Genomic DNA, 25,692 nt, shown 5'->3' with positions numbered 1-25,692 from the left:
GACACAGCTCAAGTCAACTAACTAAATTACACTTTGTGAATAAGATATTAATTCTACACTTCTGAGTTCTAAACAAAATATTGACAAATTTCTGCTGCATTGAAAGTGAAACCCTTCATCAAGAGAAGATTTATAGTCAAGTTAGTTGAGCTATCTTGCTCATGATTAATTCATGCTTTATCTCCAAGGGAAATATACCACTGTGGATACAATTCATGAAATACCAACTGCATGATTCTAATTAAGATATAGGTTGTTGTATTAAGCAGTTTAAGCTATGTTAAGGAATATCTCCTTCCAAATGGTTAATGGAATGATATACCATAAAAACTTCCTCAATAAAACCGGATTCTATTTCAGCTGTTAAATTTCACTGTGAGAAAATAAAATTCACCGACCCAGTAATAATCTGTTTGATTGATATTCCTCAGTATCTGTGCCTCTCCGCAGTACAAAGTGGCTTCCCAATCCATTTATAGTGGACATACATAGGGCCAGCCTGAACAGTAAAATTACCAGAAATGCGTGCCACTGAAGAAAATAAAATTATTACAGACTAGATATCAAGAAAAACTCGTACCTCATTCAGATGCCTGGAGCCTCCCCATCTGTTAGTTACTTCTGGCCCCCAACTTCTGCAGAATCTGAACATCAGTCCTCTAAGCACATTAGCATGTCTGTGGTATTTTACAAGTCAGACTGATCTCTGCTCGGAGTTTGCACAACTTGTTGAGCACAAATGTACCATTGGGACTTTTCCTTGGTTTAAGTGCATACGTGCACACAAGACATTGAGAGATCAAAACATACCAAAGCAGCAGGACCAGACTGAGATCTTAGATGGCTTGTGGAGGTAGTGAAACAGGAAATTAATTTAAAATTCTGGTTCTGCTGTAGAACACCTCTCAACTTTAATTTTCTCATGTTGTGCAGACCGGTGTGGCAGAGTAGGTGATACACATTAGATGCAGGCTTTCAGCTGTGCCAGAACATACTTGAACAACACTAGAAAAAGAGATGTTTCCCTTTCAAATTAAACACTGTGAACACTGTGTGTTGTACAGACACCAGTTGTCTTTACTTACAGCCTTCAAATGCTGACATCTGTATTTGCAGTAGAGATAAAACATGATAAAGCACAGCCTCCTTCAGCATGGCTTATGTAGCACTGGTGATATAGAAACAACTTCCAAATGACATGTGCATGCAGATTTGCCTACAGGGAGACATTCAGCTGACCTTCAGGATAACCATCCCAAATCCATTACTGTTGGCAATCAGATACTACCGGTCTGGAGGCGCTTGCCTGCTGGATTGCACAAATTGCTATGCATAGGCGTTAATTATTCCTAACCTAATAGGCATTGATTGTAGCTATGAAGAGCAGCTTTATCATCTAACTCATGTAGTCAGCCTTAGATTCTATAAAGTAAGAGTAGAAATAACTTCAATCTATATACATTTATGTTGAATGAAGTGTGAATACAAATCAAAACATCTATAAGGCCTGCTTATCTTTAGACATACTGACAGGAGATGAAATGATCAGGAAAAGTCAGTTGAGAAGAGTCAGGAGGAATGAACTGGGATTCTCCCTGCCGTAAATCAGCAGCAAATCTGCTTGACCAAAGGTAACTAATAACACTGGTTTTCCTCATTCTGAACAAGATAATGTGGCAGTATTAGCCTTCTTTACTTTACAAAGGTTAAGGGAATGATAGATTAATAATAAGAAAAGTAAGACTTGCATTTCCATAGAATCATAGAATGGTTTGTGTTGGAAGGGACCTTTAAGATCTTGTAGTTCCAACCCCCTGCTTTAGGCAGGGACGCCTCCCTCTAGACCAAGTTGCTCACAGCCCCATCCGGCCTGGCCTTGAATGCCTCCAGGGAGGGGGCATCCACAGCTTTTCTGAGCAACCTGTTCCAGTGTCTCACCACCCTCACAGTAAAGAATTATTTCCTAATATCTAGCCTAAATCTGCCCTCTTACAGTTCAAAGCCATTTCCCCTTCTGTCACTACCAACCCTTATAAAAAGTCCCTCCCTGGCTTTTCTGTAGGTTCCCTTCTGGTACTTGAAAGCCATTTAGCCTTTCCCTCAGACCCTCAGAGCCTTTACTGCTCTAGAATGAAAAGCCCCAGCTCTTTCAGCCCATCTGCACAGGGGAGGTGCTCCAGCCTTCTGATGATTTTTGTGGCTCTCCTCTGGACCTGCTCCAACAACTCCATGATCTTCTTGTGTTGGTGGCCCCAAAACTAGATGCAGTACTGCTGGTGGTGTCTCATAAGAGCACAGCAGAGTGGCAGAACCAATTCCCTCAACATTCTGGTCATCCTTCTCTTGATGCAACCCAGATACGGTTGGCCTTCTGGGCTGCAAGTGCACATTGCTGGCTCATGTTGAGTCTTTCATCAACTGACACCCCCAAATCCTTCTTCACAGGGCTCTCAAGCCATTCTCCACTTAGTCTGTATCTGTGCTTCCCCCAAGATCTTTAGACCTTCACCTCTGATCCTACGTGAGATTTCCCAACAATCTCATTATTGATTCCTGAGCTTCCAGATAAGGTGCATATAAATGTGTCTGAACTCCAGATAGCCTCTGAATCCATGCTGCTACTACATACAGTATCACACACACATAGCTTTGTTCTGTACCTTCCATTGTCTTACATCCTTAAGGAGGTACAGAAAGATTTTATAAGTACCTATTCTACTTCTGTGAGCTCCTCGTTTCTCCAGACTGGTTCCTCGGAACCCCCCGCTTCCTTCCAGGTGAGGACTGCTCATAGGGGCTTGGCAGCGGACTAAACTCACTGTGTGAGGAGTTTTAATTTCCTAAAAGCAAAGGAAAGAACGAGGATAATACAGGGATGTGAGGGCTGCTCTGTGCGAGGAGGGTCCGTGCGTCCCTGTTCCAACGGTGCGGGATTGAGCGAGCACCAGTTTAACTTTGGCAGCGGTCGGTGGCCAGGCTCCCAGTTCCTGAAAGAACCAACTTTAGGAAAGTTTTCGCTACGGCACCGGTGAGTTAGCGCACGCACAGGCTCCCAGACGGGGAACGTTTACAAACTATCGGGATCAAGCGCAGGACTTGGCCGGCTCCCAGCCCGACGCCGCCCGCTTCAGGCGCCGGGCCCCGCCGCCATCTTGCTATCAGCGCCGTACACGGCCGGGCGGGGGCGGCCGTGCACGCGGGGCTGCTGCGGCATGGTGCGGGGCAGGGCGCTGTGGAGCTGCTGCTTGCAGCTCGGTACGCTGCCCTCAGCGGTACACTGCGCGGGCGGGAAGCCGGAGCCGTTCGACAGCTCCTGCTGGAGAGCCGCGGAACCGCCGCGGAGGGGGTGGAGCGGCACCATGGAGGAGGAGGAGGGAGAAGAGGACGGGACCGCTCAGGGGCAGCGGCCCGGGAGGTGAGCGGCGCGCCGGGGTGGGAGCCGCTGCCCCGCGCCTTCCTGTGGGCAGGGAAGACTCTGCGGGCGGGACCGAGCGGAGCCGGCATTCCGGGAGCCGTGCGGAGGGAGCACCTGCGCGCCCCGCCGCCTCCGCAGCCCGGCCGGCATCCGAGCGGCCGCAGCGGCGCACCTGCTGCCGGGAGGGCGCGGCGGCACCGGCCGACGGTCCGGTACCGGGGTCCCGCCGAGCGGGGAGGGAGCGGGGCAGGGCGAGACCGGGCGGCCGCTTTGGCGAAGTTGGGCGTGGGGGGAGGGTCCTCGGGCCGCAACCCTACCGCCGGCCGCGCTCCGGGCGCGCTGCGGTGTCTGCCGGCGCGGGGCCGGGCTGCGGACGGGTCACCCCGGCTGGGGGTGCGGATGCTGCCACATCCCGCCGCGGGGCTGCGGACCGCGTTCTCCCCGAGGAGGGTGACGTGGAAGAAGAAGTCCTACTTCAACCCCGCCGCCCCCGTGGCCGTGCTCGGGTTTCCCGTGAGCGGACGGGAGGTAACGCTGCAGCATCGCCCCCGGAGCGACGCGTTATGTAACTTCCCGGCTAACGCGCTCCGTGGAACTGACGCCTCGGCGGCCGTTCCCGTGGAAAGGGACGCACGGACGGGCGTCTGAAGCCGGCGTTCCTCCTGCGCTGTGTGATGCAGACGTGAAGTGGTAGATATTAACAAAGTAAGCTAACGTAATTAGCTCAGACAAATAATCTGAATGATCGGCAATTATCTCTAGTAAGGGCTTAGGCAAAATATTCCTTGAATATCTTGGCTGCATGCGGTTGTGTCCGTGTTAGACTTCAGCTGAAGAGATTTTTCTAGCGATGATTGTGATTTATTTTCACTTACCGAGTAAGTCACATATCATAGCAAGTCTGAAGCAAGTTCTCATCCTCTCATTAAAGTACTGTTTGCATTTAGGACTTTGCTTTTTATTTTTCAAATGACACCAAAGAAATGACATCAAAAATTAAAGATCAGAAAAGCAAAGTAAGTCATTTCATCACTTTTCTGACAGAAGGCTTTTAAAAATGGCCATGGATTTTTCTTCACAGTAGCTACTTTGCCAGCTAATGAGGTAGGAAGCCTGATTAATTTTACAGATATGAACCACAAACCACAAATAAGATAAATCCCATACTGCTTTGAGAATCGTTGCAACAATTGCTTGAGAAATGCCTGAGATAATCTGAAAATGGAATCCCTGTCACAAGAAGATAATGGGCGGACTGGGAAGCCCACTCTGATGTACACAGTGTGGTGAGGAGGAGGAAGTTAGGGTTGGAAGTGGAACTGATACAAATAGCAGGAATGGGGCTTTGGCTTGGTTCAAATCGAAAGAGATCTGTGGCCTTTTGGAAAGGAAGCATTCTGGTATTGTTATTTTCTTCCCTTGTATAGGCTAAGTGGATTTGAGGAATTACCTCAGCAGAAACCTACTGTTCCCTTAACCTCTGTAAGCCCAAGATTGCAACAGAACTGCTAATTCGCAATTCAGGTTTTTTTTTCTGTAAATAAGAAGGCAAGTGTTTTATCTGCGATGAAGAAAATGCTAATGCTGTCATATTAATTAGTGCCTTTATGTATAACACATGCAGTAAAATTATTTTTTCCTTTTGGTTACATCTGTAAGTTCGTGATATCAGTTTAATTTTTTGATCGATTGCTGTACGTTTTTAGCTTGTAGTCAGGATCCTCATTCTAACATGCTCAGAGCACAACTGTGATAAATCACTTGGTCATCCAGCCTCTACATGCAGTTGGAGGCTTGAATGAAAGGGATTTTTCTGCATGGCAGACATTGTACATGGTTTGAATATTCTTAGAAAACCTTGGAGTTGAATCATATTATTTGTTGTTTGCATGTAATATATTAGTGCATATATTAGCAGCTATAAAAAGGAGGTATAATATGGATTTAGATAGCCTATAACTGCACCGAAATGGATAGCTCTCACAGAGTTGTTCAGCAAAGAGAACTGGATGTTACCAAGTGACACCATGAGGACACCTGGCTGTAGTCCTCTGGTGTCCCCGTTGTGAGAAATAAGGTTTGGTGTGGTGTTATGCAAGGGAGTGATCAGGTGGTGAAGAATAAGGCTGTGGATGTATATTGAGAGATTTTTCTTGGGGTAAGACCTGCCTGCGCAGTTGGTACTGGTGGAACTGTCTGCTAAGCAAGGTTTGTTGTAAGGTATCGATTTTTCATTGCTTACAATGTTTGGAAGTAATTTAATTTGTTTACGCTGACGGCTCCCATGCTGTGGGCTGGTTTTTGAAGGAAGTTTTCAGTGCGGTTCAGCTATTTCTGATGATGAAATTGTGGCAATAATGAGTTGTTTGTGAGCATCTATTTAGACTTGTTAAAATGAAACACTTTGTCTCCTGAAAACTCCTACGTATTTAGAATGGTGCCTTGAGAATTAGTAATCTCACATTTATGTTGGAAATGTGCCTTGCCTCCTTCAGAGGGGGAAAACAAACAAACAGCCTTAACATGAATGCTTTTGTTATTGACTAACAACAGAAGCACTTCGCATTTCTTTCAGGGTACTTGGAGAGGCCTCACGACCTGTGGTTGTAGGGATAGAGAAAAAAGCTGTTTGTATATGGGGGAAAAGGCTGATGCCTTGTGATGTTCTCCATTTCCTTCCGTATTTGTGTTCTTCTGTATCTGTGTTCTACTACTTATCATTCAGAAATTGTGTGTTTGGGAAGGCTGATCATCTCATAGCTTAACTCTTGTGAAAGGTGGTCTTTGAATAGTTTCATTCAAGAAAAACATTTTTTCAGTAAAGAAAAACTTTATTTTCCTTTCATTAAATGATGCGAAGATGATTTATTTGGATTTCAACACATCTGAGGTCAAATGTTATAGTTTTGTCAAATCCATATGGCTAATGGGAATGTGTATGTACATAGAGAGAAAAGATGTTATTTGGATAAGCAGAAATTGAGCATATGATGAAATCCAAGTGTGAAAGTAGATTAGAAAAGAATTTGAGGAAATATTTTTATATTACATAGAAATCACATTGGATACTGTGTGCTTAGACTTTGAACTGAAGAGAGGGAATTAAGTGAACCTGCATTTAAATATGTATATAAACAAAAATGCGTGTCTGTTGACTTAGCAATGAAAACTTGTTTAATGCTTAGGCATTGCTGCACTTCCTGGTTAACTGAGGCTTTGCAGGCTTTAAAGGATTATTTTCATTGTGTGCCTAGAGAAAGTTTGCGTAGCAGTTTGTTCCTTTCTGGCATGGAGAGAGAGAAGGAAAAAAAGAAAATTAAAAGGCTTTGTAAATGAGGTGGGGATAGCAACTGAGGAGCTGCAGACATAAAAATACCGGCACTGAATTGAAATAAACTGCTTCAGGTCCTGCTTTGCCATGTGGATCCTATGGATGAAGGTGTTGGCAGGACTTCTATGTGCACTTCTATGGAACAGTTCTTACCTGTCTTTCTTTCTACCATAGTATGTTCAAATAGAGCCTTAGTCTCGTTAAGTGTGCTAGTGTGGTGTTGTTTTGCTTTAGTCCTATCTAATTGACATAGGATGTTAGGCAGGGAGCCCTCTGCCCTTAGGACAGAGTGCAAGCCTTTAAAACTTCATTGTAGTTGAGGAAAACCAGTGCTAACAGCACAGCATCAGCATCACATAATGGGTTAAAATACTAAACCCAAGCTGTGTTGTCTGTTAATGCATCTGAGTGGCTAAAGTGTGTTTGTAAATACTGAACTTTAAAGTTGGATCATTTCTTCTAACTGTAAGCTTCGTGCTGGAAGGGTTTGTGTCTGTGATTAATTGTGTTCACATCAGGAGACCAGCTAATGAACAGCTCATCCACTCCAGCAGGCATTTATGCAGAGCTGATGCCAGAACACAGAGCTGGGACTGGATCCTGTGGCTGGATGGGTACAGTGAAGGGTTTGCTCGTTTAGAACAGCTTCATTAGAATTCCTTGCAACTGTGAGTGGCTGTCCATGGAGATTATCCTTGCTGCTGGAGTCCAAAGGTTATCTGTACTCAGCTGTGTGCATGGGCTGTCTTCTGGTATTTTTCTGTTGACTTTAAAAATCATCTGTGTTTTGAGTCACCATCCAGTGGTTGTCTTGCATGCCGTACTGCAGCCATATTGCATGAACTTTGCTTCTGTGTGTGGTCAGCTGGAGGCCTGTGTAGCACAGCAGGCAAGAAAATTTTAATTACAGCTCCAGAATGTGCATCCCCCATTCTTCCTAATGCATTAAGTAGAAATAGGAAATGGGTTGTTTAGAAAGAGAGAGTACAGTAAAACACTTCACAGTAAAAGGAGAATTGATTCCTACTTTCCTTCTGCCTTCCCCAGGAACAGCACAGAGCAGCACTGCTCTTACACTGAATCTTAACAATGGCCCCACGTGTGTCCAACCCACAGCTTTATGTTTTTGTTGCCCTCTATTTTTCTGTGTGTGTGTCTCTCTCTATAATGCATGCTTTAATACTTACATACATTAACTATATTCTGTATTTTATATGTGGTCTAAGACAGTTCCTTTTCACTCATCATTGTCCAGGCAAGCCAAAAAGCTGACCACTCATGGTAGACCGAGTTTTTAAATGTGATAGCCATATGCCTGTGCTTGGAAACAGAGATTCAAAAGATGAGGCTAGAGAAGGAAATAATTAGTTTTAATAGGCATGTGTAGGTAAAGACACTGGAGGCTGAGTCTGTCATCTCTGTTCATATGCATGGTTCTTATAGGCAACTACTATCATGTAGAATCATAAACTGTAGAGAATGCACGTGTTGCAGCAAAATTCTGTAATGTTAAATACAAGGCATGAACATGTCAGGGGCTATAAAACCCTGTCCGTGTTGGACAGGGACAGTCAGCCAGCTGGGGCACCTGGATGGCAAAGCGATGGTTGCTGCAAGTTATCTCAGTTCCAGGAAGAGGCAGCTTCATGCAGTTTGTGCAAGTCCAGAGCTGATCACAGCACAGAGAAATAGCTGGCTCCAGGTACTGCTGGTGGATCTGACTAATGCCTGTTAGCATTTGTATCTGAGGGCACAGGAGGATGTAGCTGATAGCACCTGTAATTGCTGTGAATAACTTCCTGTTGGCTTGGCACTCTCCCCTGCCTGAGCCAGTTTGTTGGTGTAAATCCTTGAGTTCTTATGCAGTGATCTGGGTGGAAATAAGGGCTTCTGTAGGAGACTGGATGGTAAGAAGTGACTGTCTGCTGTATCAGCTCCTTGGGGGGTTCACCATGTGGACATGTGTTTGTTTTTTTGTGTTTTTGTGTGTGTGTGTGTTTGTTTTTTTGCAAGCTAGAGGAGTACTGAGGACAGAGGTGGGTTGGCTGGCAGTGGTGGCTGCTGAGACAATACAGTTATTGTAAGTTGCATCAAACTTGCTTTATTGGTAATTAATTTTTTTTTCTCAGTAATGACTAAATTGTATTTTTGGTCCTCACATCTAGATTCATCCTAGTTAGAGGTTTTCGTAGAGAGGGCTATTTTTGCTTCTGTTATTAACTCAGTTATTCGTCTTTCTGTAATATCACACAAAGTCATGATAGTCAGGATACTTGCAGGTGGTTCATAAGAGTAGGGAAGGAACAGCTTGCAGCTTACACCTGTGCGTGCAAGAAGGGAAGAAGGCTATGATAGCATGGGTTTGGGGGAGGATTGTGGTTAGTTTGAAAATAACCTGGGGAACAGGATGTCCCACAGAATCTCTAGCTGGGTCTTAAAATATCAAATAGTTTGAATAAAACTTCTGCAGCGCTTGTTCTTGCTTGCAACTTTTTACTGGGAATCTCAAATAATAAAAGTAATCGTAGATCAGCTAGTTGCAAGATTGAAATCTTTGTGTGAAATCTTAAGACCAAGAAAATCTGGAATAACTGCTGTTGCGACTGGCCTGGACAGCCTGAAGTACTTAACAATAAAGGTTTAAAGGCATTCAGAATTTTCCAGTCTCAAACTGTTCATTAATTAATGCAGACAATTTCAGACTTAAAGGAAAAATAAAAGCACAGCCAGAACTTAGCTGGCAGTGACTTGATATTTTAGCATGCAGAAGGCTTTTTTTTTTTTAACTAGTGTGCTGCACAGTGTTTGCAAATACCTCTTAGTTGAAATCCTTTTTTCAGTTGCAAGCCAAAAGCATACTTTTTGCAACCATGAAACATGTATATTGAAAAGCATTTTCTGAGTTGTGTAGCAATACACAGCTTACAGAAAGTTCTCACTTTGATAAGACTGTAGTTGTATGATAAAAGCAGAAACCAACTCGGTTTGCCGAATACTGTGCACTGTCCCTTTTAGGTAATGCACAGTGCAGCCCAATTCTAGATGTGATCTATATAGAAAGACAGCAGTTAGAGATGAACAAAGATCAATTCTTCAGAAACAGAGATTAGTAAGGATATTTGAAAAGCTGGGGAATGTTTGCAAGGTAAGTATGATGTTTTGTTGGATTCCAGTAAACCGTGGTTTCATAGTAACTCTTTCTTTTCCTTTGTGGCTTATGAATTTGTTAAATAAGGACCACGTTTCTGTGTAGAAAGGGATGAATTTGTTCCAGCAGCCTTCATAGTTGGCGTGTCATGTACATATAGTACCTTGTCACGTAGGGACTGATAGAGAAGGCTGGCTGGAGGAAGTGGAGACCTGTGCGCTAGTTTCTGCATTGATGCTTTTCTGCTAATCAAGTTAAAATGATGTGGCTCTTAAATCTCTACAGAGAGCATTGTAAAATAAAAGTTTTAATGACAGTGCTTCTTGTAACTTCAGTGTATCCTGCTTTCAAACTTCTTTTGGAACAAAACTGAGGAACTATTAGAATGTTTACATAAGCTGTTAATGGCTTTCCTAAATATAGAAAAGGCTGAAAGCCAAAATATTTCTATCCAAGCTTTCAATTATACAAGCAATGCTAAAAGAAACAATTGACACCAAATCCACTGTCATAAGAGCTTTATCCTTTTTTTGTTTTTCTCCAGGAACAAGCCTGTTTATCAGAACGTAAGGCCTGATTTTCCTTGCCATGTCCTGCCTCATCTACAACTTCTTTGCTTTGTGGGTTCACAAGGGCCCCTTAGTGCTTGCTGCTAGAAAACCAGTTGTGTGAGCTTTGCATTTTGATTCATGTTATGTTTCATCCTATTCATCCAAAAGGGTTGTTCCCCTCTGTCTAGGGTACCTTCTGGCACCATGAGTTTGGCGTGACTCATGGGCTCATGCACTAGTTTGTACGTGATGATGTGTTTCTTTTTCTGAGTGAAGCTAAACTGGTGAAGCATCCCTGCGTGTGGAGGTCACAGAAGCACAGAATCATGGAATGGTTTGTGTTGGAAGGATCCTTAAATACCATGTAGTTCCAGGCCACTCTGGTGGGCAGGGTTGCCGCCCACTGGGTCAGGTAGTTGTGGGATGGTCGTGTTTCTTCCTGTCTGAAACCTCTGGGTCAATCCCTTTACCCTTTTTTGTGGTAAGTCACCTCATCCTGAAGGATGATTTTCATGTGTTAAGAAATCAGTTCAGTGCTTCTAAGTAGGAGCTTTCCTCTCCCCTTAAAAGCATGAAAAATAAAGATTTCTTATAGGTCACATGATCAAATACTCACCAAGAGCACAAGCCCTTCCTCCTGCTTCCTTCTGCCCCCACAGCTCCAATTCAGTTTGATTTTGTAGTACCTCTGTCCTCATAATTTGGTTGGCAATACAGTACTTAAATTCTTTGAAGCTATTTGCCAAACCATTATTTTTCTTGGAGAAGAATTCATAAAAGCTGGTTGAAATATCAGCTCATTCCTGATTGCTTAATTTTTAGCATTTAAAATATAACTTCAGAATCTCTTTGTTAGAGGCTTTCTTTTGCAAAAAGAGTATGAGTCTCCTTAAACTAATGACTGATTGAGTTTCATTTTAAGCTAATAGTTGAAACATACGGGCTTTCTAGAAATGAGTCTATGTTTTAATAAGAAAAATCAGAGTTTTTCTACTGCATTCTTTAAATATACTTGGAAACATTTTACCAGTATAGGTGAAACAGAAGTGATCTGGTGAGACTGAAAATTCAAAAGAATCTGTGGTTCATCAGGAATACTTTGTCAGTTAATAGCTGGTAAATTTGTCCTTATGCATCTAGAAGAGTTTGAAGTATTCTGTGAGCACTGATGTCTTTTCTCCCTTCAGTTGCCAATGGAATACTAATGAAAGTAATGTACGTACATCATGTGGAAAATATCTTGGCAGACATATACCTGCAGTGCCTTAAATGCTTTGGCATTTTCTTTGTTTAATCAGCATCGTTGATCCTTTCTTCCCCTAGAGGCTTATTCTTTCAGAATAAGATCAAAGGTTTTATAAAAATGTAAGCAAAAGCAGAATTCAACTATTTCAGAGATGAATGAATAGATAAACAAAAGCTTGAAAATAAAACCTTAGGCACTTTGCTCTCTAATATAAAGTGTCTTATAGGAATAATAATTACAGTAGTCATATATATTTAAAAATCAGACTCCAAGATGTTAACAAAAGAATATTCCTGGAATGAAGTATCTACCTGATTAAACTTCTGTGGGTTGTTTTTACCACGTGTTGTGGAAGAGTAGATATGATATACTGAGCCTGTGTGCTTTGCTAAATTAATAAGTTGACTGGGCACTGGAAATGCTCTTTGAAGAATGGCACAAAAACCCTCCCAAGTTAAAGCAATAGTTAGTGTATCCATTACAGTTTCCTCATATATTCCATTTAGCAGTTTGTGCTTCTTACCACTTATATCTGTTTAAAATGGCATAGAGAAAGCTGGACGGCTGTTGAAACGAAGGCTGATTCCAGCAGATATTTTATGGAACAGAGAAGACAGCTTGGGAGTATCAGTGGTTACAATTAATGTTGTGATGCAGATGTGATACTATTGCTAATAGAAAACACGTAATAAAGTGGTTTCAGTAAAACTACAGGGAAACCATAATAAAAGGCAAATTAGTTAAAATGTGGTTATGACCAGGAATGTTACTTCTCAGAAATGCGATCAGGAATGTTGTCTGAATGTTGATTGAACAGTTGTTGTGTATTCACAACTGACACCTCACCTGCTGTTTTTCAGTTGATCCCTGCTGAAGTAGCAGGGAAGAGCTCTGCGTTTGAAGTTGGTGCATCACAAGGAAATGCATTTGAGTTTAATTTGATGACGCTTCTTATCAGTTAGCAAAAACCAAGCTGTAACGTTGCAGTAACAGTCTATTTTTTTTCTGTGATTATGAACTTAAGAGGGATGCAGTGAGTCCTTCCTATTCAACTACTTTAAAAATACCACCTTTAAGGAGTAATTTTTAGGAAAACCTCTGTATTTACTTCTGTTCTCTGAAAACTTTGAGTGGAGTGACCTTGGTGCATCTGACTGGTGCTTCACATATGAGTATACCTGCTGAAGCCTGAATAGCTGAGTTAATGAATTATTAGACAGTCTAAAATGCGTGCTGGAGAAAATTTTCCACAGAGCAGACTTCATAATTTCTAATTAAAACTTGAAAACTTCCAACATGTAGGCAGCATATCACACTGTCTGTCCACTACTAGTCGTCTTCTAGTTCTTAACAGATAGAATGTGTAACTACTTGAAAGGAGATGACTTTTTAAAAATAGCAACTTGTTTTTTAAATATTGTCAGGATACTGAAATGTTGACATTAAATATAGAAATGGAAGCATTTAGCTTGATTGAATTCCTTTTAAAGTAAAATCTGAATACTTGTTTTCTCCACCTTGGACACACAGAGGTCAATGGAACTCAGTACTCCTAAGCTCTCCAACAGTGCAGTGCAGTCTGGAATAAGAGCTTCTGACTGCCAATGTGAAAGTTTTTTAAGAAACGCCCCACATGTATGGCTTCAGAAAAACAGTCTTTTCTGTTATTTCCTCACTTCTTTTTTTTCCTCTTCATTTCACAGTGGGATTAAGAACAGGCATTGCAGACATAATTTGTGATATTCCAAGCTTCTGTGGCCTTTCATATGTCAGTTCAGTCAAATTTTTATGAAACTTTGAAACAGTTAATCTTGCTGTTACTCCACTGAAGTTTACCTTTGTTTCAGACAAGATAGGACCAAATAACTCTTGTTATTTATTTATTTATTTATTTATTTGCATGCATGTGTGTGCATGTGTTGACACATCTTGTAGTCAGAAGCAGTGTCATTAGTGCTACATGAAGCTGCTGCTCTTACTACACAGCAGTCACTATGTGGGCAAGTCCTAAGGTGCTCTGTAGTTCCAGCGTCTCTTGGACGTGCTTGAAGGATCACATTACATCAGGCACTAAATGTCAGAAGTGGCAGGACGGACTTAACTATTCTTCCCACATGTGAATTAAGGACCCTTCCCCCAGCTCTTTGCAGTGGGTAGATAATAACACTTGTATCCCAACCGGTGCATACCAGGGAGTAAAATTCTGCCTGAATTACAAAGAGATCTGATGTCTACTTGCCACGGCATGTTTCTGATGTCTTTTGTGTAATAGCAACAGTTCAAGAAGCTTATTTTGTTGAGAAAAATACAGTAGATCATAAAATGGGTAGGCTTGTTTCTAGTGTATGAGAACATTCAGTCTTACAAATATTGATGTTACTCCAGAAAAATATTGATTAATTTAAAATGTATTTTAGTTCTCAAAAAAATATGGATAAGAAAACAGAAGAGCCTGTTCCATCTGCATCCAGCCAATACCCTAAGGAAGCAGTGAGGAAACATCACAACTCAGACCGAGGATCCAGGGGCAGTGACTCTTCCAGAGCCTCCAGGAAAAGCTTCAGGCTGGACTACAGGCTAGAAGAAGATGTAACGAAATCAAAGAGAGGCAAAGATGGGAGATTTGTCAACCCATGGCCAACATGGAAGTCACCAACCTTGCCCAATGTTTTGAAATGGTGCCTCATGGAAAAAGATAACAGCAATGTGCCATCTTCGAAACAGGTAAGCGCTTACATGTTCTCTGCTTGTGATTCAGATTGTTTTTTCCTCTACTGTAACATCTAAAGCAGGACAATTTCCAACTAACCCATTGGACAGCTTCAGGATATTCCTCGTTGGTGTTGTTTTTCTGATTTTGTAATTGCTTTCTTTATACTTTTCAATAGGAGGGATAATCCTTTTTGCTTCTTCAACTTTTTGCCTTTCAATTAGTTTCTCAACCTTTGATTTAGTTAGTTGAATTTATGTTTATGAAAACAACAAAAATAACCTGACTCAATCATAAACGACAAACAAGTGTACTGTTTCCATTTTAATGGGCGTTGCATTATGAATCATACAATAAAACATCATTCATATTGGACAAAGTAGCTGTGGTATGTATCATTACAATTTTTTTTTTCAGACTACCTTTAAATAGATCTTTTTTTTTATATATATACTTAATAATTCCTTTCTTTTACTTATGAAGTGTTTGCAAATTTATGTTTCTGTTTCAGTAAACCAAGAGAAAAAAATGCATATATTAAAACTAACCAGAACAAGTAATTGTACTGAAATATTAAAGGTACAGTGCCAGTTTACTGGGAAGCATCATTATTTGTTCTTTGTGCGTTGCTTCTCTCAGATGTGGTGTATAAGGAAGGCCTTAAAAAGCAGAGGCTGGAGAAGAAACCTCTGAGAGATGCTTCATTGCCATGAAGAGAACTGGATACTGGAAACCACTGGTTATCTATGTGGCCACAACAGTGTTAAGGTTCACAGTGTTATGCTAAGGTTTTGACAGGGTTACTTCTTTGTATGTTTTCTAACGTGTTTTCTTGACCTACAGAAAAGCTGTGCAAAAGGGTACACAACTAGGGAAAATATTTTTGAACCAGCAGGAGTTAGTAATGCTTTTAAGCATCCTAGGAATCAGCCATAAGCTATAAATCTCCCAGGCAGTGTTCAGCAAGTAGCTTACATTTTTCATTTGTTATCTTATGCGAATTACCTATGAAGGAAGTTATCTGATCAGGTTTCTGACTGGGAATTTGTGTTACTTATTAACAGGGCCCTGAGAAAATTTGAGATTTCTTTAAGGTTATGTGGCACAGAGCATATTTAAGGGAGAATTAATCCTGGATGTAATTGTTCTACAGTAATAATAATTCAATTTCAGAAAAAAACACAACAAACCTATTTTGGTCTTGGGGTCCCCTCCAGTGATTTACTCTTTTTAAAATGGTATCCTGCTTCTATACATTATCTGTATTAACAGCAGTTGTCTGAGTATGTTGAACTTTAGTCACATTTATGTACAATTCACAACTTGGCTGGTTTCAGTTGGCTTTGACTACTGCCCTGTTCTGTATGTGTGCAGTAGCAGTAGTCATTGCTTCAGCTCTTGTCAGCACAAGTGAGAAACCTCATCAGTGACTGAGCTACCAAGAAGGCAGTGCTCAGGTTTACTACCAAGTGCAGAATGCACAGCTTTGATGGCAGTGGAGGCCTGCAGTGCTCCTCTTTAATTTACTCGTTATCCCTGCAATAAAGGATGATTACAAAGAAATCTGCACTGTCCCGGTTGTAAAACTCACTTGTTCTCTCTGACCCAGCTGGGATTAATTTTGGACTAATTTTCTTGCTTTGCATCTGAAATTGTTGGATTAAGTAACTCTAATTATTTAGTAGCTTGGTGAAATGCATCAGAAAAACCCAGATAGGGATCAATTAAATGCACTCTTTCGGTCCTCAGCCATTTTGATGCTTGTTCCAGCTACGTTTTGTCCACACCTAAATCAAGCTGTAAAGCTCTTTTGAGCTTGTTTAAAATTCAAACTAGGTGCTCCATACTTTATTTAACACTGCTAGATAACAAAAGCCTTAAAGAGATTCCTGCTCCTGTTTCCAGCTTTTAGCATATTTGGTGTCTCCTGTACTGAGCAGGTTCAGTTTATCTGTACCAAATGCTTTGTGTGTGTTTTTAATAAGTAATAATCCAGGTTCTTCACTGTTGAAAAACTGTGTATTATAATCGTGCTTTTTCAACAAGCTTCTAGCATTATCCAGAATTCCAGAATGAATATACTTTGTGTATGTTTATTACAGCCATTATTAAAAGTTCATTCTTTTTTTTTTTTTTTCCCCAATGCCATTGAAGTGCCTTTTAAGTATTTAGGATTTGGATTAAAAATATAAATTGTTCTTATTTCTGTAAAATCCAGTGGTATTCCAGTATGTGCTAAGCACCAAAAATCCTGAGCTAATTAGCTAGTCTTACTGAGACCAGTCATGTGTTTCTCCTTGTAGGAAGGAAGGAAGAACTTGGGCTGGGGAGTATGACACAATGAAAGAAAACATTGTAGAAACATTTTCTTATTCTAGCAATGAAGACAAGATGGTATTAAGCACATCTGCCTCTGCTGGTAGCTGACTTGAAACTGATGCTATATTTTAAAATTCTGTTATAATTCTTGTAATATTGCTGTTTCTGGTTGGTTTGATAGAGAACAAAATGTGCTGTAGCAGGATAAAGGTTCTATAAGATTGTGTATTTTGTTTGTTATCCCATTGCACAAGTTTTAAGAATTTCATATGAAGTATACTGCTAATAGAACTTGTGGTTTAGTTTGTTCTTACAATTTGAGAAGTGGTTACTTTTACTACCTGTCTCCTTCCCTTCTAGTTGAAGTGAAGATGGCCCTGAGAGGAGGAATTAGGTCTTGTAACTGAGTCTCATCTTGGTTTGTTCAGAATGAAAGTGAAAAAAATTTATAAGCAGGCAGCTCCTTGCTTAGTAAAATCACAGAGTCACAGAATCACGGAATTGTAGGGGTTGGAAGGGACCTCTAGAGATCATCGAGACCAACCCCCCTGCCAAAGCAGGTTCCCTACACCAGGTCGCACAGGTAGGCGTCCAGGCGAGACTTGAATATCTCCAGAGAAGGAGACTCCACAACCTCCCTGGGCAGCCTGTTCCAGTGCTCCGTCACCCTCACCGTGAAGAAGTTCTTACGCACATTCGTGCGAAACTTCCTGTGCTGCAGCTGATGGCCGTTTCCCCTCGTCCTGTCTCCACGTACCACTGAAAAGAGACTGGCCTCACCGCTATGGCTGCCACACCTCAGATATTTATAAACCTGGATCAGGTCCCCTCTCAGTCTTCTTTTCTCAAGGCTAAACAGACCCAGTTCACTTAGCCTTTCTTCACAGGGGAGATGCTCCAGGCCCTTCACCATCTTTGTGGCCCTCTGCTGGACTCTTTCCAAGAGATCTCTGTCTTTTTTTGTACTGGGGAGCCCAGAACTGGACACAGTACTCCAGATGAGGCCTTACCAGGGCAGAGTAGAGGGGGAGGATCACTTCCCTCGACCTGCTGGACACGCTCTTCTTAATGCTCTCCAGAATGCCATTGGCCTTTTTGGCCACGAGGGCACACTGCTGGCTCATGGCCAACCTGTCGTCCACCAGGACGCCCAGGTCCCTCTCTGCAGAGCTCCTCTCCAGCAGCTCATCCCCCAGCCTGTATTGGTGCATGCAATTATTCCTCCCTAGGTGTAAGACCCTACACTTGCTTTTGTTGAACCTCATCCGGTTTCTTACTGCCCAGCTCTCCAGCCTGTCCAGATCTCGCTGAATGGCAGCACAGCCTTCAGGCGTGTCAGCCAATCCTCCCAATTTCGTATCATCAGCAAACTTGCTGAGGGTGGCCACTATCCCCTCATCAAGGTAATTGATGAAGATGTTGAACAAGACCGGACCCAGCACAGACCCCTGGGGGACACCACTGGTTACAGGTCTCCAGCCAGACTCTGCACCACCAACGACGATCCTCTGCGCTCTGCCAGTCAGCCAGTTCTCAACCCACCTCACTGTCCACTCATCTATCCCACACTTCCTCAGCTTTGTTATAAGGATGTCGTGGGAGACAGTATCAAATGCCTTTATACTTAATACTGTCAGGCATTACTAGTACTAGCCAGAAAATTGGTTTATATAAATACTGAGGCCAATACGTAGAATGACTTCACTTTTACTCATCTGATGGGAAAGCCAAGTAGTGAAACTAGTCTCCTCTCCAGTGCAAAATAATTTGTAGTCCAACTTTAAAAACAAGTACCTAAAAAGAATGTTGTCCATAACAATGCATTTACTGACATAAATTGTGTTACAAGAATTATTACATTTCATACCTGGCTTTAATTTCCTTGACATAAACTGATGTATTGGCTTAAACACATCTAATTTCATGAGTTTGACTAATTCCTGTTCTTGAGATTTTATGCTGCTTCTGTGTACTTAGAAGAAAATGTTTCTATTTCTTTCTTAGGGAATCAGTGGCTTTTCTCAGTCTAATAATCATACTTTGTTCATTCTTGTATGAGTTAATTGACTGTTCTGCACCAACCATTCAGTTTTGGAGAAGGTTATCTGTACAGTAACTTAGTATATGTCTCTTTCCCAAAGGCAGTAGTGAAACTTTTTCAGTAGACATGTCTCATCCATTAGCTCTCAGAAAAGCAATTTCATGAATATTTAATTACTTACAGTAAGATTTCAGTACCTTCATCCCAACGTATGCCCTCCAAATCAATAAAATATTGCAGGGAAAGTAACTTCCCTGAAGCTCTCAAAACTGTTTTAGGAAAGAAAACCCTAGATTCCTGAACTGTCTCAATGTCAGCTAGGCTTATAAGGTAGCAGGAGCTTAGCTCTGTATAAGCTATCTGATAGTGTTAATCTAATGCTAGAGACAGAAGACAACAACCATCACAGGGAGAATCTAACCAGGATCCAGAAGTGCTGGGACATCAGTATCAGCATGAGTAGGTTTCTTAGCCTCTCTTGAACTCTCTTCTCTTGAGAAAGGGAAGTGAAAATGTGACCAAATAAAAGATTAATTTAGAAGGAACTTGCTAGGAAAACGGCCATTAAAAAGACATCTGTGTTGCAGTTCTTAAGTTGCCTAAAAGCATAAGCAAATCACAAGTCTTGACTGTAATGATTTGTGCCTTGTATGAAGTTTTTGTTTCGCAGCCAAGTACATTCTGATATGTCTCATATTTTGTTCTGTTTTCTGATAGGAACTTGACAAAGAGCTTCCAGTGTTAAAACCATACTTTGTTCAAAACCCAGAACTTGTTGGAAAAACAGGAACTGGTATGCGAGTCACGTGGTTGGGACATGCCTCAGTTATGGTGGAAATGGATGAACTGGTATTTCTCACTGACCCCATCTTCAGTCAGAGGGCTTCTCCTGTGCAGCTGATGGGCCCCAAGCGCTTCCGACCACCTCCGTGCACAGTTGACCAGCTCCCCAAAATAGATGCTGTTGTCATCAGCCATACCCACTACGATCATTTGGACTACAACTCTGTAAAAAGTTTAAATGAACGCTTTGGCAGTGAGCTGCGCTGGTTTGTGCCTCTAGGGCTCTTAGACTGGATGCAGAGATGCGGTTGTGAGAATGTGATTGAACTGGATTGGTGGGAAGAGAACTGTGTCCCCGGTCACGATGCGGTGACTTTTGTCTTTACCCCTTCTCAACACTGGTGCAAAAGGACTGTGACAGATGACAACAAGGTTCTGTGGGGCAGCTGGTCTGTCTTGGGACCTTGGAATAGATTTTTCTTTGCAGGAGACACCGGATACTGTGTTGCTTTTGAACAGATAGGTAAAAGATTTGGACCTTTTGACCTTGCAGCAATTCCCATTGGAGCTTATGAGCCAAGGTATGAAAACCTTATGTTTTGGTCAAAATAGGCAAAAGAGACAAATTGCCCATTTTTCTTAGTTTTGTCATTCAGCAACCAAAAGGTGGAACTGAAATGCCTGATTCACTTGCCTGTGTATTTGCATTTCTCAGAGATTTTATTCTTCAGTCTTAAGTATAGCAAGGATGAATCGGCTGAGTTCCATGAAAAATGTTGAGTCAAAATCTGGAATTACTTGGTGGCTTCTTCTCTTAAATAGCATTTCTCAATCTATGTCATTTAGGTGCATACAGGTTGCTGCATTTTTCCCTTGCTGAAGTCCTTATGCTGCTTTTGCAACTTATCTGGAAACGAAGATGAATCCTTCCTAGTGTGTGAAAGCACTATTTGTTCAGGAATCCTTATCCTATTTACCATGGGGTATCTACATTTTTTAGATGGTAACATTCATATCATGCTGGAAGCAGATCACATATAGTCTGGGAAAAAAAGATAAGAATCAGAACATGGTAAAAAAAAAATATATAGTGTTTTTCAAAAATGCCTAGGTCCCCTTCTCTACTTCCTCACCACTCCCTTTGGCTATCTTTTGAAGCACATATTTTCGTGGCATGAAATTAAGTGTAATTTAAATCTGTGGTCTTAATGCCCCCAGGTATCAATAATATGTCCTTATGCTATTAAAATTATAGGTAAGAAAATAACTTTCTGGGGAGTAAAGCTGATGAGCTGATGTTTTGAGAGTATGTTGGTATTTTCCAGCCTGTTGATTTTGAGTGTTCTGTATATTCTTAAGACATGTATAGTTTTTGGGCAAATGTATATTTTTAGATTTCTTGCAACTTACTCCATGAAGGTAAAGAAGAAATCTGGTGACACAAAAAATTTACGTTGTGTTTTGGTAGGTGGTTTATGAAACATCAACATGTGGATCCTGAAGAAGCAGTAAGAATCCATATTGATGTTCAAGCGAAGAAGTCTGTAGCAATTCATTGGGGAACCTTTGCTTTAGCAAATGAGGTAAATTTAAGCACTACATATGAGCTCAGATTTTCTAACTACACAATCACTACTGTTACTTCCTTCATGCAATTTAACCCATGTATCTATAAATGTATAATTAAAATGTAATATGAGTGAAAAGCTGTTACTATGTGTACTGTGCATCAAAACAATATGTAGTTTTTCATAACTAATGTGTAAAATAGTTAAGATTAATTTTAAAGTATAAATATTAAAACACCTGGAGATCTATTGGCATTATTTTTTAGTGGTTGAATTTCTTTCTGATAGAAAATCTTGCCAGACAGAGGAGCATACTGGGAATCTTATGCTATGCAGCATCTTTGAAGTCCATTCTTTGTTGTGGAAGCATTTAGATACAAAGAAATAGTTACAACTATATTCCTTCTGGTTTAGAGAAAGTAAATATATTGGGTAGTAGAGTTCTCCGATTGAGCACCTTATTAGTTAATTTGCCTACTTTTTATTTAGCATAAAGTTAAAAAACAAAACAAACAACACTATAGTGGGAAACATGGGGTAGAGAAAAAATTGAAGCAGACAAGAAAGTTAGTCTGTAATCTGGCATTTCAATAAGTTTCTCTTCTCTGAAGTTTGAACCTTTGAGTCATAGATTGATTCTTATGACAGCTCCTCTGTGTCCTTTCATCTGAAATCTGTGAAGAGAAATCGATGCAGTTCAGAAACCTATGAGTCTTTGGTTCTGAACATTTCATATTGAAAATAAAGTAGATATGATAGTGCACTAGCAGTCGTTATAGAATATTCAGACAGAAAAAAAAAATCAGCAAATATCTTCTGAAGAAATAGTGTTTTATAGGGATTTAAATAGCTAGAATATATCCTGTAGAGTGAATAATAAACCCGATGTCTGACAGCTGAGGAACAGGGTAGACAGGGAAATTCATTACCAAGTTTACTTTTTTATTGCATACATCTCTTGGAAGCCATAAGAATTGAGTGCCCTTAGTTCAGGATAGTTTTTATGCACCTTGTCAGTCTAGTAAATGCATTGAAGGCTGTTTTTGATTCATGATTAAATATCAGCTTCTTTTACTGGCAAAACACGGAAAAACTTGGTTATCCTGAATTGTTGCTGATTTCTGCCCTTGCTCTCTATCACTTGTAGTAATTAGTTACCTGAATACTGTAACAGTGACTAAAAATGAGGTGAAAGGCAGGAAGTCTACATGTACTTGGAGGCATCTTGTCTGGTAGCTGTTTTTCCACCTTTCTTTGCAACAGTTGCACTATTACTTCTTGTAACTTTCTTCTGCTTCTGTTAACTATGTTTACTTGACTCCTAACATTTTCTATCGGAGACACTTTTAATGCTCTGTCATTAGTACTTAAAAAACAGATCAATTACCTCAAAACTGGATTATTCTCCCTTAAGATGCCTTTTTAAAAATGTAACAAATGCTGTCCCCCTGAACTTATATTTATTATATTGAAATGGCGCTATTTTGTAAACATTAAGACTGACAACTTTGTTTTACTAATGTGAGAAAGCGCCATCTGCTGCCTACTAGCATTTCCTTCTTTGTGTTAGGAGTGAGTAGTGACTGTTTTTCTTCCAAGAGATCTATTTACATTGAAAAGGACTGAATTTTGGATGATAAGTTATGCTTTACTAGATACTGGATGAGTGTAAATCAGTATTCTTATTCTTTAAAATCTAAAAATGAAACAAAACATTTCAGTTCAATTTGACAAATGTATTCCTTTTCCTTTTTAGGTCATAGTTAATATGTAAGGCAGTCTTTTAGAGTAATGATACTCCTTTTCATTTTCTTGCCCACTAAATGTGGTAGTGATGTTTTTTCCTTGTATTGTTATTTTTCTAGTATTACTTGGATCCTCCAGTTAAACTGAATGAAGCTCTTGAAAGATACGGCTTGAAAAAAGAAGACTTCTTTGTCTTAAACCATGGAGAGTCACAGGTCTTGAGTACAAACGATGGGTCTGAATAGTAAACCAGCAGCAATTCCTTGTAAGCCTTGTTTGATTTGAATGAGTATTTAATATTACAAATGTTAATTTGATGTACTTACAGAGTAGGTTGAGTTAATTGGATTTTTAGATTCCAGGTTTGTCAGTTTCATAACTAAAGTTCTCATAGAAATTTCATTTTACTGTTGTTTTTGTTTTCATTTTTCAGTTATATTCATTTTAGAAGTTTGTTTACAAATTTTGGGAAGTGATCCAAACACTGGTTAATATATGAGATATTGTTTGGATACAACTTGCAGTTTCAACTCTTACCTGCACCAATAATAAACATTTATTTTTTTTTTAAACTCTTCATCTTGCCTATAACAGCAATAATACCTTCAGAATAGGACACAGTCTCATAATTAATGGCTGATATTAATTATTCATTGTTATATCTCACTCCTTAATCATTGATTTTCAAATTATGTCCTGTTCCTCGGTAGCTTCACAACACGTTGTATGGGGCATCTCCCAGTACATCTGTGTTATTAAAGCACAAGCACAGTAAAATCATTATTTTACTGTGTGCTTCTACATTTTAATTTACTGAGGAACCACAAAAGCTGAATTTTAAAATGATCTAAAGGAATGTGCCTTTAACAGAGAGAGAGAGCTTCGATATTGCAACATCCATGTGTAATGCTTAATGATGACCAGAGTATCTGTGCACTTTCATTGTTAATGTTTTTAAGTTAGGCCTGAACATGTCTAAAATAATTTCCTTGTCAAATATTGTACATGAAATGGAAGAGTCCATTAGTGGCACTTTGTCCTTGCATCAACTCAGCCAATTAAATACTTTTTTTTTTTTTTTAAAGTGAAAAGTGTTAAGGGCTGTGGTAATTTTTCTTATAGCTTCCTTATAATCTTCAAGTTGAATGAGAGACTACAAAACTACTTACTATTGTAATACGTTGCTGAACGTCTCTGTATCACATCGCCATGCTCATTTACAGAATTAAAGCCTATTGTTGCCAAAAACAAAAAGTAATAATGGTGGTTGTTTTGCTTCATAACTCATAAATACTTTGAGATATATATATATATATATATATATTTACTTTTGTGTGTTATGTTTTATGTTTATACTCCACCAAGATCAATGAAAACAATAAATTCCCTGTGATTTTAAGGCATTGACTTCTGCCAACTAATTAAAACCACTTGAGGAGATCTCATGCTGCAAGTAAGCTTCAGTTTGCAAAGTTACCTTTTAGAAGCCTACAGTAGGAAGTGCTAGAAATCTTAAAGAACTTAATGCCAGCAAAGAACAGCACAAGGAGACAAAGATGAATTAGCCTAAGTTAATGCTGAGGAAGGCTTCTGGAGTAGGTAATTAAACTATATGTAAGCAAAAGTATCTTATTTTCCTGTAGTGTAATTCATATTTATCAAGATTTCTTTATTTGAAAAGGGATTTTTACTATGAATCTAATAACCAGAATGTGTTAAAAACTGGTTTAAAACTACTGCTAATAGTTCAGTGTTGATTTCTGCAAGCATGTTTCAGACCAAGTCTGTGTTGGGCCTTTTATTTACACAATAGCTTCAGTAATGACTTGGATATGTAGTGTCTATTATGTGTAATATTTTGGAGGAGACCAAGTTGCTGGATATCTTTGAAGGATATTATTAAAACTCAATTGTTGTTTTTTTTTTTTTTCACTTCAAAACTATTAGACTGCATTGTGTAAAATTCTGTATTTTAGAAAGGAAAAAATGAAACTAAAGGAGTGCCTATTGTATATAGATAAGCAGCAAGATACAAGGATCGGAGCCTTAAACGTCAGCAATGGCATATGTTTTGGTTTAGATGTACTCATTTACAGTATTTGTATGTACAACAGTGATAGCTGTTCTGCTTGGTGCTGCTAAGATTCCACCAGGTATAGGGCAGGAGATTAAAGAAAAAAAAAAATTAAGACTCTTTCATGAAGACGCATTAGACAGTCTTGCATTATTTCAAAACACCTCAGCAGTATTGTTCTGTGAAGAATAGATTTTAAAACAGGTATGGACCAGAAGAAGACTGAAGCAACAATGCAGTGTTTCCTTGTATTTTAGATAAAGAGGACAATGGTCGTTTGAATTCATTCGTATCCTTTGGCGGTTGACAGAAACTGATTTTTAAGTTGGAGAAGGTAGAGAGGAACATCAAGGCATCTCCACTGCTGAGATTAAGAAAGGAAATGTTGATAAAATCAGGTGATATATCAAGAATAGACTGATATCTTCTTGTCTCAGAAGACAACGAAAGTGGAATAAGTGACTCTTCAGTGTCTGACCTAGACTTTATCTTTGCTAAATACAAAAGAGTAAGAAATATATATATGTATTTTTATATAAATATATATTTCCATTTGATATATATAAAAAACTAGCAAAACATTAAGTGATTATAATAGAATTTGTGTATTGCAAAATGGACTGGGTTTGGACCAGGGGGAGGGAGAAAGAAAAGCTCACTATATGTGCAGTGATGGACAGAGTTCTATTTGGGATTCCTGTTGATGTTACTTCTGCCTTAATGGTATTCCTGTTGAGTTAAAACTACTTGTACAGGCTTT

The 25,692-nt window shown here is 40.0% G+C and overlaps 1 protein-coding gene across 4 annotated transcripts; it reads left to right on the top strand.

Annotated features, from left to right (window-relative positions):
• Positions 1-2,636: 2,636 nt before the first annotated feature.
• NAPEPLD (N-acyl phosphatidylethanolamine phospholipase D) lies at positions 2,637-24,119 on the top strand. Of its 4 annotated transcripts, none has more exons than XM_085216825.1 (5): positions 2,637-2,777; positions 14,109-14,415; positions 19,479-20,125; positions 21,013-21,127; positions 22,978-24,119. In XM_085216825.1, the coding sequence occupies exons 2-5, from the start codon at positions 14,122-14,124 to the stop codon at positions 23,101-23,103; spliced, it is 1,182 nt and encodes a 393-aa protein (XP_085072951.1). In that variant the 5' UTR covers positions 2,637-2,777; positions 14,109-14,121; the 3' UTR covers positions 23,104-24,119. The 4 variants fall into 4 exon arrangements, with proteins under 4 accessions (XP_085072951.1, XP_085072940.1, XP_085072946.1 ...); XM_085216814.1 differs by lacking the exon at positions 2,637-2,777 and adding an exon at positions 3,160-3,415; XM_085216820.1 differs by lacking the exon at positions 2,637-2,777 and adding an exon at positions 3,436-3,622.
• The last annotated feature ends 1,573 nt before the right edge of the window (positions 24,120-25,692 follow it).

The sequence above is a fragment of the Meleagris gallopavo genome, chromosome 1 (assembly GCF_905368555.1).
Source record: "Meleagris gallopavo chromosome 1, MGAL_WU_HG_1.1, whole genome shotgun sequence".
NCBI lineage: Eukaryota > Metazoa > Chordata > Aves > Galliformes > Phasianidae > Meleagris > Meleagris gallopavo.
This window is presented reverse-complemented; position numbering and strand designations above follow the sequence as displayed.